Here is a 15,397-nt window from a genome sequence, read left to right as displayed (position 1 = left end):
AAAAATTTGGCCACTATAACCAAGTATGTACTTAACAGGGGCTGAAATGGGAGCCAAGAGGAAAAGTGTCAGGTACATCAAAATGAGAGAGAGTTGTGAAAATGGGGCTGCTAGTGTAGATCCATAATAAAAAAATAGTACCTAAACTTTGTTCAGATTGCCCCATCTGTGACTTGATGTTAATCTGTTACTGACAAAAACTCCACGGAATATTAGTTCACCTTTTGTTTATTCCTTAAATAATCACACATATTTTTATTATCAACATTGTTTTTCCCTGGCTGAAATAGAATAATCCTTAATAGGGAAAATAGGCCCATTCTTTGAGATAGTAATTCTTTGTAAGTATTCTTTATTCTGTTTGATGTATAGATTCCTACCTGACTTTTTGGTTAATCATAGGAAAATTTTACACCTGTCCTTTAGGAGAAAGAAGCAGGAGATGTTGAAAAAGGAGGAGGTGAGGGCTTTTGCCCAGTTTGTTGATTTGGTGAAGGTTTTGCTTTGTTTTTGCTGGCTGACAAAGTCCTGAATGGCTCCGGCTGCAGAGAGACCTTAGCAAGAGGCACAGACTGAAATATATATGAACACTCTGATGGTCTCCAGAAACAGCTAGGTTATTCGTGTGATGTTAGAAAGGCAAGCTTTGGAAAGCAGTTTAACAAGGCTGTGCTTATTGTCAGGGAATGGGGTTTATTTGGCTTTTTGACGGAGGGCAGGTTCGAAAGATTCTTTATTCCTGTCTGCTACGGAAAATCTAGAGAGCCTCCTTGGTTGTGACCTTGTAGCACCGTGCGTCTTGGCCAGAGGAGAGGTACCAGACCGCCAGCTACTGCTTGGGCAGCGCAGATAAAGAATGAGGATGGGCACTGACGAGAATAGCCTGGGAATATGCAGCTCCCTGCCTTGGGTCCCATAAGGATGAGTTTGTCACAATAAATAAATAACAAGGGGATGGTGGGGGATAGAGATTAATTGGGTGACTGTACTACCGCCAATGGAGTCTCACCATATGGTGGACATAATCCTGCTTTGCTGATGTTGGTTTACTCACCAGTGTAAAATTGCACAGAAGCAGACCTGGAGACTTTGACCAAAGCTTCCAGATCTGCTCATCACACAGTTTCATCTTCACTTGCCTTTATACATGAAGTCAAGCATTGCAAAACCAGCTATTTAGTGACCCTAAATACTATGGTTGTTAGTGTTAGAGTGAGTTAGAAAATCCTCTGGAGAGAAATGCAGAAATTATTTCTTGTTTTTCAAAATACCTAATAAGAAAAAAAAAGGCAAGCAAAACAGAAGCTGAGAGGACTGGACATATCCCTTCTAGGTGACTTTGGATCCACTCTACCAAGTAATTTTCTACATAATGTAGTTGAAGTCTTCCTAAGCAGATACTGCCGTTGCCATTATAATGGCTGTATTGGTGGGAATGATACTTTATTATCTAGAGCAGCGGCTTGAGAGCTCAGCCCCGTGCTTTTTACTCCTTTTAGTAACTGTGCCTCTGAAGGTAAATCACTTAACCTCTATGTGCCTCCTTCATCCCTGCGTAAAGTGGGCATAGTTATGCTCACCTTTCCCACAGAGGTATTGTAAAGCTTAGTTTAATGTTAATAAGATGTTTTAATTTCCAGGATAAAAGGATGTTCTATAAATATACATTAGAAGTAATAATGGTTTTAATGTATGCCATTATTTTATAACAGTGCTTTTCTAGTTTTAGAAATTTTTTAGTGGTTTGAAATTATTACAGAATCCGTTTTTGTTAATTAAAGATTGACATTCGGGCAAAATTTGTTGAATTGTTCTATAAATTCAGATCCGTGTGCACAGAGCATGCCCAAAGCCGTGCTCACCTGCACTTTGGGATCATCAGTACGGCCCTTCGGCTTTTAAAACAACTCTTTGATGCATGTGCTCAGAAGTTTGATGGCTTCTAAATAGAATGGTTCAAATATTTCAAAGCACTTGAGATTCGTATAGTGTGAAGCAATTTAAAATTATTGTACTGCAATTAATTTTAAATAACTGAGCACCGCATATGTCTAGAAACCCATACAGATCCAAATGGAAGCTCTCTAAAAATTGAAATGATTCAATAAATTTAAATCACTCTGAAGAAATGGATATAAGTACTGTAAATCATTTTGTGAGGGGGATAAGCAAATTTTCTAGAAGTGAATCTGAGGGTAGAGACTCTAATTAGATTTTTTATTTTGGGGTTTATGATGATGAAATGTAGGTTAATTTATATTTCCCAGGGATATGAGGGCAGCTCTTGTTGATCCATATGGTTTCTTGTAGCTCTTACATAGGCTGCTTTTTTTTATTTCCCAAGATTACAGAAACTTAGCAATCCAACTTTGCACATATTTTTTTCCATTACAAATATCTTTCCCTCCAAATCTGTATAAAAAGACATGAGAAAAATATTGGTCCACAGCTAGAAATGCCAAGTATATTTTTAAATGCAGCTAAAAAAATACTGCAGAATTAAAACATTGTGCAGCATGGAAGCTAACATTTTGTGGAGCTAGGCTACTCAATGAATATGAATTTTTATATGCCTAAATCACTGATTCAGGTACAACCTGTATCTGTAGGTACCAAAGTGGATTACTGTCTGATAGCTGTTCGTTAGCTTAGAGCATGTTCTCTGTACTTTCCTTACAGATGTATTAGAAAGATGCTATCTAATGTAGGAAGGCTGGTAAAGATATTGATGCGAGACCTATCGGAAAGTAATGTCATTTCCATTGGCTTCAGCTCAGCTCCAGGAAAATCCGCGTGCCGGTTCCTCTTTCTGCCGCAGCGAAGCACGGTTGTGTGCGGCTCTCCGCACCGTGCACTTAGCTCTAGGATTACAATTCCTCCCAAGTATCGGAGCCAGAAATTAGAAATTAGTGCCTGACCCTTCCATTTCACTGTTTCCCTAACAGCCACAGAAAAAATAGGACAGCGCAGTCCCTCTTCGTGCAAATGCTCGGCTCTTGGTGTTGACATGAGCGCTTCCTCCAGAGACATTGCCATCTCTTGGCAAACAGCTCGTGAGGGTCCGGCCGCCGTCCCGTGCCGGCAGCCAGGTGTCCCAGCTCCTCGGGGTGGGATAGAGCCCTTCGTGGCCAAGGGTGCCGCTCCGCCAAGCTAGTCATTGCAGTCTGGGGAGAAAATTTATTTCTGAATTTGCTCCATGTCTGGTGGGCTCTTCCCGGGTGGAGGAGTGTCGGAAAGCAAGGGGGGCCCCTCTGCAGGGTCTTCCTTCAGGCCTTACCTTACTTTTAGACAGTTGTCATTATCTTTGTCTAAAGGTCATGGCTAAATTGAATAAAAGGAAAGCTGTGTGTTCCTGTCGATGCACAATGGCAGTATTGACTTTCCTAATCCAGTTTGCTGAGGGGTGAGAGAATTAAATTAGATATCTAAGCACAGAAATTGAGAGCCTTTGAAAACAAAGATAAGGAGACAGCCTGTATTTTCCTTTTCCTGGGAGCTCTGGGCTCAAGATTTTGCAGGTGTGTCATCTGATCCATGGCTTGCATCGATCAAAACTGTGCCAATGCATATTTAATTAGCAAGGGGACCCTGGATGCATTATGGCCATCATCCCTATATTGAATGGACTGTCAGACTTTCTGAATGCTTCCCCACCCCCCCGCTTCGTTGTTTGGGGAGCTTCTGCATTTTGTCTGAGCAGCTAAAAGTTTCTTTGTTTTTAGCTGGTGATGCATACAGCACCACTGAGGAGAATACAAACAAGTAAAGTCCTAAAGTGTTTATTTTGTCTAGGAAAAAGGGCTGAACCAGTTTGAATCCTTTGGGTAACGGATTTTTGTATCTCTTGGAATTAAAAAAACACAGTCGCATGATGTTTACTTTAAGAATATTTTATTATAACAAATAAAATCTGTGCTGTGGGATTTCTTAAGGAAGCCTTTGATGACAATTTGAATTAAGTCAAAATTAACGTTTGCTACTGCAAAGAAATAAATAGAAAATGTTCCAGAAATGAATCAGTAAGCAGGAATCAAAGGCTGTAAACTGTTTTAAAAACAAACATTTAGAAGTGAATCAAATACTTGTTTGTAATATCAAGGAACAAATATGGGAATACACAGATTCCCCACATTCTAGGCTATCACACGATAGCAGTAAATCATTTATGGGCTTGTGAGAACAAAGAAAGTTGATTTAAAATGAAACCATTTTGATACAGCTTTCGGGTCTCGCAGCCTCACGGTGAAGTTTCACGTTCTTGTTTCCTACGACGAGGAAAGTAATCGGGAATTTCAGCGTCCAAAAAAAGTTAGCTGGGGAGTTGTGGAAATCTTTGTTTGCATCTACCTTGGTACAAAGCCGCCCCAGCAGACAGAGTGTTGCCTGATAAACAGATGTAATACACAAAGTCTGCTTACAATACCGAGCAACAGACTGTGGGCACATGTTTTGGTCTCATTCAAACTCATCAGCATAGTCTAGCTAGCTGTTTTGTTGCTAGTCTACTTACGGGGTAGCTTAGTAGCGTCTTACTGGTGAAGTAACAAGGAGGGTTTTTGCCACAAAAGTTTTGTGGCAAGGGCTCATGGGAAAATCATTTGCATACATCTTGTTACAAAGGCTGACTACTTCCTGGCTTAGACAAAGTGTTGCCTGATAAACAGACTTAACACACAAATGTCTGTCTGGAATAAACAACAGCAAGCTTTGATTTACATTTCCATTATCAAAGATAATCTCTTTCCCAGTGTACAGGAATTAAGAGTCCTCGCCTTATAAAAAAAAACAGGCTGGCACCGCAGGGATTTTACCACTGCAGAACCTTATTCGAGAGCTGTGGGGATGGGGTGTACTGTACAGGGGGGTATAAAATAAAACTGGAAATCTGGTATGGATATGTACATGTGTGACGGTGAGGTGTATGATAATGAAGCACTTTGAACTCCCTATAAAAGCTGACTTGAAAGCGATGGCTGGAGTTAAACAGAGAGCCAGGCCTTCCTTAAAAGAAATAGTAGTAGCCACCAAAATAGCCGTAAATAATAATTGTAGCATATATGGAGCAATCCCTATGTGTTTATATTATAACGTATAATGAAGGGAAAGTGGGTGTAAAAAAGCCTCAGTCCTGGTGCTGGTTTCTGTTTGTAAATCCCTTAAGCTCACCATGTAAGACTGTATACAAAGGAGCATGATTTAGATTTTTTTTTTTTTACGTATATAAATCTTTGGTAGAATCCATGCCCAAAATTATAGATGAAAAATTTATTGCATGAACACAACCCAGCCATATAAATTTTTTATTACAAATAGGACTCTGAAACTTGAATAAAATATGTCAGTTTATTATACAATATTTCCCCCCCCTAAAACATGATATGAATGGAAAATTTAACTTGTGCACTTCTGCGGTGCTTCTGTGAGGTGCCGGGCTGGCAGCGGAGGAGAGGGAGCCCGCTTTATTTAGCTGCAGAGCGGGCTCAGCATGGGCAGTGGCAGCACAGCCTTGCTCATCTGGCATCGCTGGTAATTTTTTTTCTCCGCTATGTGGGGATCACCTTTACTGTTTAGAGGATAGATGCATCTGCACCTGAGTTAGCACGCTGGCTGCTAGCAAGCGCTCAGTTTCTGGTGGGAGCTGGCTCTACGTAGGTAAAAAATAATCTTGACACCCATTAATTCAGTTTGTGCAGACCAGGAGACAGTAAGGCCGGTCCCTGTTGGTCACTGCCACCCCAGGCTGGATTCAGCACGCTCTGGAAAACACAGCGTGTCGAGAAAGTGCGAGTGCCCAAGAAAACATCCCATTTTCTGGTCAGGTAGCCATGAAGTGGTTTAGCACTGGCAAGTGCCATGACACACGAAGCAGGCTTTTTTGGTGGAGGAGCGTAACAACTCTTCACCGTCTCTGTCACGGTCTACAAAAAAGAACAACATTGTCAGTCTGTTGACATTGGTCCTGTCCACGGGCCAGACTTTCCTGGGAAGGTTTTATTCTTTCCAAACAATGGAGCGCTGCCTTCCAGCGCCGCGAGCCCTGCTTCCACGCAGCCATAGTGCAGCCCGGCTGGAGCTGTGCTCCTGCTGCAGCTGAAAAGGAAAATTGCATATTGAAAAGTCCAGAGCTTCTGTCCTGGAGCTGAAGGTCCCTGCCCACTTATGCTTTGAGATCAGGCAGACCTGGGTCTCAGGCGTAACCACCTCGGTCGCACAGGGGTAGCATATGCTTAAGAAACAGATCCAAAGAGGAACAGAGAATAGAGACATAGTAGGAAATGCTACTTTGGAAAAACTAGCCTGTTTTGTTGGGTTTTTTTCTTTATCCCTTAATCATAGTTGATTCTTGGAAGTAGAGAGTAAAATAGCTTCGACATGCTTTTTATCCTGTTTCCCCATGATTATTGTTGATAACAGATCCCCTTGAACTTCTCTTGTCCAGTAACCTTGACTCCAGTGTACATACGCTAACTCCAGCTAGTTCAGGGTTAAAAATTCCAACCACTAACTTTTCTTTAGCTAAAAAAGCCCCCAAATAAAACCCATTGTGCTGTTCAAGGTTAAGCTTCCTTAAATATAAAACTAGATTCCTTGGTGATTTTTTTTTTTTAAATCAGCAAGCTTAATAGTGGTTCCTCACTATAATATTTCCAACTCCATCTGAAATCATTTAAATCCTCCCCTTAATAACATGCACTTTATTGTAATATACAGATTCTTTGGCTTCCTACCAGCCTTAGCTTAAGGCACCAATGAAACTCGTTGCCGCAGGGGGCCGTGGATTCAAGAGGGGCTCACATCTACTGTATATTTTGTTTTGTATGTTTTCCAATGGCTCTAATTATTGCAGGTGGTAGAATTTAACTGGCAGTGTTGTTGCTAAAGAAAATAGGCATAAAGTGTATACTGTTTTGCAGAGTGGCTATCAAATATATAGAAAAGAGAAAATCAAATGAATTGTTAAACTGCTCTATAGTAAGTGATTTTATTGATTTAATGCAAATGCTTATGAAAACGATCTTCCATTTATATCAATTATGTATGGGCAAAAATTAATTTATTCCTCCGGTCACCTGTTTGGCTAACTGACTCAGCAGGACAGACATTCCCCCTCCCGTTGTAGCCGAGCCCGCAAAACACTAAACATTCAGAAAACTGGAATTTTAAAGTTTCCATGTGCAAAACAACAAAAAAAGCCCCGACAGGAGTTACTGCCAACTGCTGAAAAAGCAGAGAGCGAGTGGTGGAGGCTGAGCAAGACTCTCTTGTCCTAGGCAAGACTGTAAAATACAACGGCTCTGATTTTGCCAATCCCTTAACCATGTGGCGGCACATTTATATGTACCGGATCATCTGCGGCATCTGAATAAAATCAGGGAAGCAAAATTCTGCATATAAACATTTTGGCTAAGTGCCTTAACTCAGTCTTCTTATCTGGGGTTTCCACAAGATGCCACCTTGCATAACAATGCTGAGCATACGCTTGCCCAGTACGTGTTTTCAGTAGCCTCCCGTGATCTCTACCGCTGTATAGATTGGTTTTAATTCTACCTCATCCTGCATTTTATTGCCCCATGCCTCTCCATGAAGAATAGTGCTTCAAGCCTTTGTTGTCTATTTTAGAAATTAATATTTAATTTCAGCAGAAGGGGTGGGTTACAGGAAAACAGAATTAGGAAAAATGTTATCGCAGTAGCCAGAGTAATAAAAGAAGAAAGTTAAGATTCCGTATTCAAACAAATGTCCTACAGCCAGTAGAGTCTCTCTTGTGCCACTAGCTTTGGCATTGGAAAAACAGCACTCGACACAAACAAAAGTACTTTGTTTCTCAAAATCCAGGAGCAGCTCCCGCTCTGTGTGCTGCCCACCGGCTGCAGGGCTGTGCTGGGGAGCGAAGGTGCCAGGCTGGGGGCTGAAAGCGCCAGCACCGAGCCCAGCTCCTGCGGCTGCCACTGAGCCCTCGTCCCTCTCGCTGCTTCGCTGGATCGTTTAAAATTTTGCAAGGAAAACATGCTTTGAGTCCCATATTTCTGCAGTAACTTTTTCAAATATATAAGTTCTTGTGGAATTCTGACCCTACTTTAAACATAAAGCCCAAATGCTGATTGAACTATGGCTTGCTGGAGGAAAAGCAAAAGCCTAATGCCTCCCCTGTAAAATGAAATCCGTTGAATGTTGACTTTGAATGTTAACTAAATATTTTACATTCCTAATATTTTACCTTTGTTGCTACCTTTGCGGTATTGGAAACGTGAAACCTCTTGCCAAAATCTAGTGTCCAGAATATAACAGCACTGTGCATATTACCCGGTAGTCTATCTGCTGTCACTGATTTGAGCTTCAGTTAAAGATAACTCAGAAGATCAATATTTAAAACAAAATTGCAGAAGTGAGAATAATTTTTTTCACTGAGCTTCACTGGAGAAATTGTTAAAAATAATAAATACAAAAGAGAGAAAATGGATTCTGGACACACTGGGAAACATATCACTTTTTAGGAGAATTTCACTGATTTTAAATACAAGTATCTGGACTGAAGGTTTCTTTGCTAAATATTCTGAATGTTTATATTCTGAAATATATCCAAATTTGTTTTGTGAGCACATTTTTTTACTTGTAGTTTTTAATTTATACAAGATTGTCCTCTAAGCTTCTGAATGATACCTAATGCATACAGTCAGCAGGTAAAAAAAAATTTGAATATTTAAAATAGGCATTTTCTTTATAGTGCTCTGCGGTAATTAAAATCTTCATTTGCTTAAAAGCAAGGAACCTTTTTAAAGCAATAAATTAGCATTGCTTGACCCAAGGTCACTAGTAGTACTGCTTCTTCCAGCGCTATTAATACCTCAAAGAAAAAGAAGGGGTGGTGTTATCACTCTGTTGCAATAGAAGTAAGATTTTCAATTTAATCACAGTTAAGTGTCATGACCTTTTGATCTTGCATTGACTTCTCTCTGAAATGTGGTCAAATTTCAGACAGCTAATTCTAAACTCTGCAAAGTCAAGGTGAAGTCAGAAAATAGGTTTGCCACGATTGGGGGTGGTTTTGATGCAGTGGCAAGTGGTTTCATTTCCTAAGTTTTGTTTCACAGCAAAAACTTTTTTTAATGGGATCAATAAGTTACAGAACAATTTCGGGGGGGGAGGGGGGAAGAAATCTTTTTCTATTTGTATTTATTGCAAAAAAAGTAATTTGAGGGATTTTTTTAAAAAATATTTTTCCACACAGGTAAAAAGGGACCTTTTTTTCCCAATTCATAGTGATAGAAATAATTAAGAAGGAAAATGCTATTTGACTAAAGCTTCTACTAAGAATAATTTTTGAACGAAAGAGTGATCATCTTCACATAAACTAGAGTTAATAATGTGTAAAAAATGAAAAAAATTATATTTACACATATCCTTTTATAGGTCATTTTATTATTTTAGGCAAATAAATTGTGTTCTTTGGAGAGTGTTAGCTGGGAGTTTGTAGGACCCGTTATTTGCACAAGTTCTAAAGCAGTTCATCCAGTATCTGGTCTCATTTATACCACTGCAAATCAGGGACAACGCCATACATTTCAGTGATCTCATAGTACTGTAACCACTGTGAAAGTTATGATGAAAATCAGCTCTTCTATCAGTTTTGCATATTTCGTTCCAGAAATGTGTAGACAACAATCTCCACGACTTTGTAGTGTTGCTTAGTTACCTTTATAAGCCTGCTTGAAAATATGTTTTGAGACTTTACTATGTGTTGGATTAAGGCTCTGGTTTGTATACAACATAGAGGCTGCATTATAAAAAACATGTAGGAGAGTAGTTTAAATATGCCTTCTCTAAAAAGAAGGATTCTCAAAGCTTAATTTATGCTAACACACACACACCAAGCACTCTGTGTAGTGCCGTAAACAAGATTCCCTTTTTTTTTCTAGCAAAAATATTACCTAGGCACAGGACTTTTGCATTATCATGTCCTAGTGCAACACTCCTGTCCTTAGTTTGTACTCTCAGCCTTTTGAGGAAGTCTGGCGCCTCTGATCTATTTTCCACAGCAGACCCTGTAATTTTTGGCTGTATTTTATGTTTTTCAGATTCAAGTCAATCTGAAAGTCCCAGCCAGCCAAGTGAAGCTGATATTAAGGACCAGCCAGAAAATGGTAAGTTCTTACCTGCTGCTCCTGCTTTGGGATATTAAAACAGCCCATATTTATAAAGATTTTTTTCCTATGTCTAATTAAAAAGATTATTCAGAATAATTGACATGGGATACCTACAAATAGGTTGTGTACTCTCCTCATAGTTAAAATGCTACTGTTTCACTAATCTAAGGTAGCATTTGTTTCTCCAGTCCTGCAGAGAGATATTTTTTTCCTTTAAAAATTATTTTAATTAGGGAGATGCCATTAAAGAGCCTGCTGTATGCAACCCTTATCCTTATTCCACCGTAGCAAAGGCTTTCAATCCCTGGGCCGTGAGTCATGACCCCCTAGGGGTGTGTGCTTCATCGCTTTCAGTTTTATCTATGTGCTTTTAACTTCATTTTGTTTATTGATGCTCTCACATGACACACTGAAGTACCTAACTTTCGGTATGTAGCCAGCCATCATTTTAGAGTGCAGGATCTCAGATAGTCCCGCGAAACAAAATGGTTGCTTTGAAATATGTTTCTGCCGACCCGTTCTCTACTGCAAAAATCTGCTAAGCAAAACTGAGCAACAACACTCCTAAACATTGCCATTTCAGGGCAGGACCGCACACCTATAAACGTACTGGCTACTCCGGCAGGTACCCACTGCGGGACTGATACAGGTGCTACTGGCGTTGTCTGTATTTTTTCACTGGCGTGCTTTAAAGGTTGTAGATACTATGGGTAAGCAGGTCAGGGAGGCTCAGCTAGAGCTTGTTGCTCCTTCTTCTCTGTATGTTCGCAATATCATTGTTTCAGGTGGCAGCGGCTTGAGCTTATGTGGAAGTAGCAGCAGGACTGTGACTTTTGGGAACACTAATACTCTTTGAACTGGGATAGTTTTAAAGTAGAAGCAATAGCTTCTACTGAACCAATGGCTTGCTTTGTAAAGCAGCCTGAAAAAAATTTGTTCAATAATAGTGAATTTCTGTAGGGACTGTATGTGAAAGCCTAAGTATGTGTGTGAGGGAACAGCTTCTGTTCCTTTTTATGTTTAAGTAAGGTAGACCTCAACAATTTTTGTTGGCCCATCAGCAACTGAGTTTTGTTTTACTGCTTATATTTAGGACTTAGAAATACTGTCTCCAAAAGTGAAAGTGATTATTATTAACAGTTTTTCTTGACTTTTTTTATCCATAACCAGATTTTTTTTTTTATAAGACCTAAATGTTGATGGGGGATCCACTGTACTGGGGTCTACTGTGCATACGCAGAAAAGAATTTGTGTGGAGGACTTATGTCTCTAAAACCTGTCACCATTTGGGGGATACGCAAATCTATCTCATGTAGAAATATTGTATCTAAAATAATACAACTGTGATTGCCCTTTCACAGAGCAACTAACTGCTTTTGCCTCAAATCCCTGGAGCTGTATATATGTTCAGTGTGTGTTTCAGGGACTTTATTAGCAACCAAAGAAGCTGCAAGTGGGAGTGAGGTTGAAGGGCTGCATTCACATCCGGACTGCATTTGGATCAGGGTTTAAACAGCAGATAGAATTAAGGGAAGAAGAAGACGTTTAGGTACATAAAAAAACTTTAAGATACTAGCATATATCATAGGACATAGAACATGGGGCTCATTGGGCTGGGAAGATTTTGGCTTTTGGGGTTCCTGTATCTCCTTCCCATTGAAGTATGAAAGGTTTCATATTTTGATAGATTTTGTGCTGCTCATCTCTAAACATACCATCCTAAAACATTTCTGTTGTTTCTGAAAGACAGTGCCTAATTTCCCTTATCAAACCTGTTCACAGAAATTCTAATCTGTAGCCAAAGGATGGCGAGGTTAAGAGAAGAAATGACTAAACTGTGATTTTTGTTCTGCCAATTCTGCTATTTTTTTTTTTTCGTGGGGAATATGTTGCCTATGTTTATTAAATCATATTTTAATTTAGAATGTATTAGGCACCAAGCATGTTATTATTTCGTGTTTGGATAATATTCTTTCACAGCTATTAAACCACAGTTCTTCTTACCCTGCAGTTTCTTAGTCTTAAGGAAGCCTGTTACTCAACAACCGCCCCGAAAAGCAGCAATGTTGGTGTTTAATAATGTAAAATCTGTAAGAGCCTAGTGAAATTAAATATCTCTGATTTGGGGCCTAAGTCTTCCTTGTAAAACAAGCTTTTAGTGAATTCTTGGAACTTTACTGGTGACCTGCAAAAGGTACTTTTTTTTAATAAACAGGAAAAGGATTTTTCTTTTTCTCGGTTTTACTAAAGGGTATTTTTCCCCACCACAGCAGAAGCCTCCTAACTGATTACACACCTTTTGCTGTGCCTGTGTGGGAGATTTTCTTTACAAATGCATCTAATGCAGTCTGTTGGCCCTAAAGGGGTTGCTCCCCCTGGGCAGACGCTGAGCTCATTCTCAGCACACACAACCCCCAGCTTGCAGTGTACCCAGTGTGTAGATCAACACAGATCTGCAGCTCTTATCTACTGAACGTGAGGATGAAAGCAAAACTGCAGGCTTTAGAAAATGAAAAACTGCACGCACAGAAACGGACACAATAAATCATATTAACTGCGTTGTTCTACACTTGCTGTAGACCCACTTCCACAGGGCCTGATCCAAATCCCTCCAGAGTCAATGGGAGTCTCGTAATTGATTTTACTGAGAGTGGGAATGAACCCACACAGAGTGAAATTTTTTTCTGAAATCAAAGAAAAATAGTATTGTGAATAATCTTATTCCCACTGATGCTAACAGCAGAATGACCAGATTGAGGGCAGATTTGGGATAATTTTGCGTGTTTCTGAAAGGCACAAAGGAGTGTATCGATTAAGTACTACCTTTTACATGCATGCATTCCTTCATTTAAAAAAAATAAATCTTTAAAAGCCTTGTGAGGGTTATACAGCCTCTCTACTTGCCTGTTAATATCCTTTCTGTTCCACTCCATAAATTCTAGAGCTATTTATTATACACATATATTTTGCATACCTTGAGTAATGTAGGTTCAAAAGGGTCAACTATACAGCCCTGAAAAAGAAGGCCTCCTACTACAGATTTTAATTTATCATTCTAAATTGTATGTGTTATTTTGGAAAGCCTCTATGTCTAACCTTCATTAAAGTGAAGTTCATGGGAAAAAAAGCTTTTCTTTTTTAGAGCCACTCCTTTTTTCTAGTGGGCTTTACAGTTGCATTTTCTGGAGCAGAATCATCACAGAGAGGGAAGATGGTGACATCTTCTGCTCTCAGTGGTGGCTTTAACACCATCTCTAGCCTTTTCTTCAGCCTTCATTAGACTGCAGTAGTTTTCAGGCAGTCACTTACCTGATCACTACTGCAAAAATTTACAGCAATTTTATTTTTTCTAGAGAGAGAGAGAGATCCAGCATAATGGTCACGAAAAGCGAACATGCAGGCGAGACAGGGCTCGTTTGTGCATCCATGGTCCAAGGTCCAGATGTCTTGTCCTGGAACGAGGGGTAAAGCTAACGTGTAACCGAATGGTGTGCACGGTGCTGCTGTCTCTCAGGTCCATTAGCATGGGAAAGAGCTTCTCGAGGAGAGGAAGCAAACCCGGAATTTGTTTGTTATGTGGGTGAGGAAATTTGCAGGAGGGATGATGAAAGAGACCAGCAACTTCTTTTGAAAGGCAGGAACATGTTCCGATGTCCTGATATTTTGCTCAAATGAGGTTTTTTTCTGACCAGCTGGGTGGAACACCCGTGTGGAAAATTCCCCACTTTTGTAGTTGCCTAATGGTATGTAAAAGCTTCATTTCAGTTGGCACCGCAAAGAGATTTTGCAATTCACCCAATCAAAAAAAAAGGTTATTGATTTTAAAAGCTTGTTAAATGCACTGGTTTGGTGTTGTATTTTATAAACAAACTAGTTTTCAGTGAACTGAGGATGACAAAATGGCTAGTCTGATGTAGTGAAGTGACTGCATGCCTGGGGATCAGGAACAACTGAATTCCCAGCTCAGCACTGCCGTGGACTCTCTCTAGGGCTTTTATTCTCTCTTTCAGTCGTGGAAACGGCTATTGGAGAGATTTTCTTTTTGTAAGTAGGATTATTTTAAACTTTTGTAGGAAAACTTTTCAGTCTTTTTGTCTGCAAAGTGGGGATATTTGTGATTCTAGCTTTCAGAGATTCATTGAATATTAAAAGTCAAATCCTGCTCTGCTCCAGCAGTTTAACTCTGGAGAAAGGCAAGGAGGGTGTAGCACAAACTGGTTAATAATTGTGGTACAGTGCTGTCTTACTGCTGTCAGTAAATGGATGTCAGACATCCACCAGGCAATGTTTGTGTTTGATGTGGTAGTCCTGGAGAATTAATAACTGCAGCGTAAAGGTACACATGAAATGTGCTGTGTAAAGCAGAAGAATGCTGTGTCATTTTCTACAGACAACTGATGTCTCTCGAGCATGTGGTATTGTGATTTGATAATTCAAAGTTGGTAGCACACCACTTTAATTGTAGATTAGCTAATTCTTTTTAAAGAAGTTGGTAAATTCTCCCATTTCAAGTAAGCAAGACAACATTCATTATTACAGCTGATTACAAATGTGTGCCAAATTCATTGCTCAAACAATTTCTGTAGAGGGAGAGGCATTTATCTAAAAAATAAAAATGTTTAATGCCCAAACCAAATGCTTTTTAGTTTTAATGTATTCTTGCTGCTTTGAGCTGCAAGTACCTTAACAGCACTGCAGGAAATGAAAGGCACATTGTTCTTTGTAACATTAAAAAAAAAGAAAAAAGAAAAACAATGATGTACCGTAACTCACAGAACTCGTTTTTCAACCCTGCAGTAATTACACTGGACTTGTAAATATCATCTGTGAATTCTTTGCTTAAGTAGGGCTGGACTTGCGTATTAAACCTTAAAAAAATGTGTAAGTATATGCTTACTTTTCCATGCCTAAAAACATAAAGGAAGAAATTCTGGTCCTCAAGCTGTGCGGGAAAGAGAAGGCAATAGTGGGAACATATGCAAAGAAAAGTTTCCTTTTCTTCTTCTCTAGGCAAGGCTGGTCATGGCAGGCGTAATGCAGCTTTGGCTGCAAGGAAGGAGGGGATTATGCGCAACCTGGTAAAATGCAAAAGCAGCTTGTGGAAAGACCTCTCTGCCTTAACTAACAGGCTGCAGAGTCCAGCTCCCTTTTGTATGCTTTCTGTCTGGTCCCCAAACCTGGCATTCTTGTTCCATGCAGTGGGGTAGCTTCAGCCAGTGGAAGTGGTGCCTGCCTGGCCCGAGGGTTAGGCA

The 15,397-nt window shown here is 39.8% G+C and overlaps 1 protein-coding gene across 14 annotated transcripts in view; it reads left to right on the top strand.

Annotated features, from left to right (window-relative positions):
- Positions 1 to 15,397, top strand: part of NFIA (nuclear factor I A) — a 360,757-nt gene that overhangs the window by 230,834 nt on the left and 114,526 nt on the right. For 12 of the 14 annotated variants that reach the window (XM_069788580.1, XM_069788575.1, XM_069788574.1 and 9 more), the window contains exon 3: positions 10,077 to 10,142. The exons of the other annotated variants lie outside the window; for them this stretch is intronic. In XM_069788580.1, coding sequence (XP_069644681.1) covers positions 10,077 to 10,142 — 66 coding nt within the window. The remainder of the gene's footprint in view (positions 1 to 10,076; positions 10,143 to 15,397) is intronic. 14 annotated transcript variants of the gene reach the window in all.

Source organism: Haliaeetus albicilla, chromosome 8, assembly GCF_947461875.1.
Source record: "Haliaeetus albicilla chromosome 8, bHalAlb1.1, whole genome shotgun sequence".
Taxonomy (NCBI): domain Eukaryota; kingdom Metazoa; phylum Chordata; class Aves; order Accipitriformes; family Accipitridae; genus Haliaeetus; species Haliaeetus albicilla.
The sequence above is the reverse complement of the archived record's forward strand: the minus strand, read 5'-3'. Positions and strand labels throughout refer to the sequence as shown.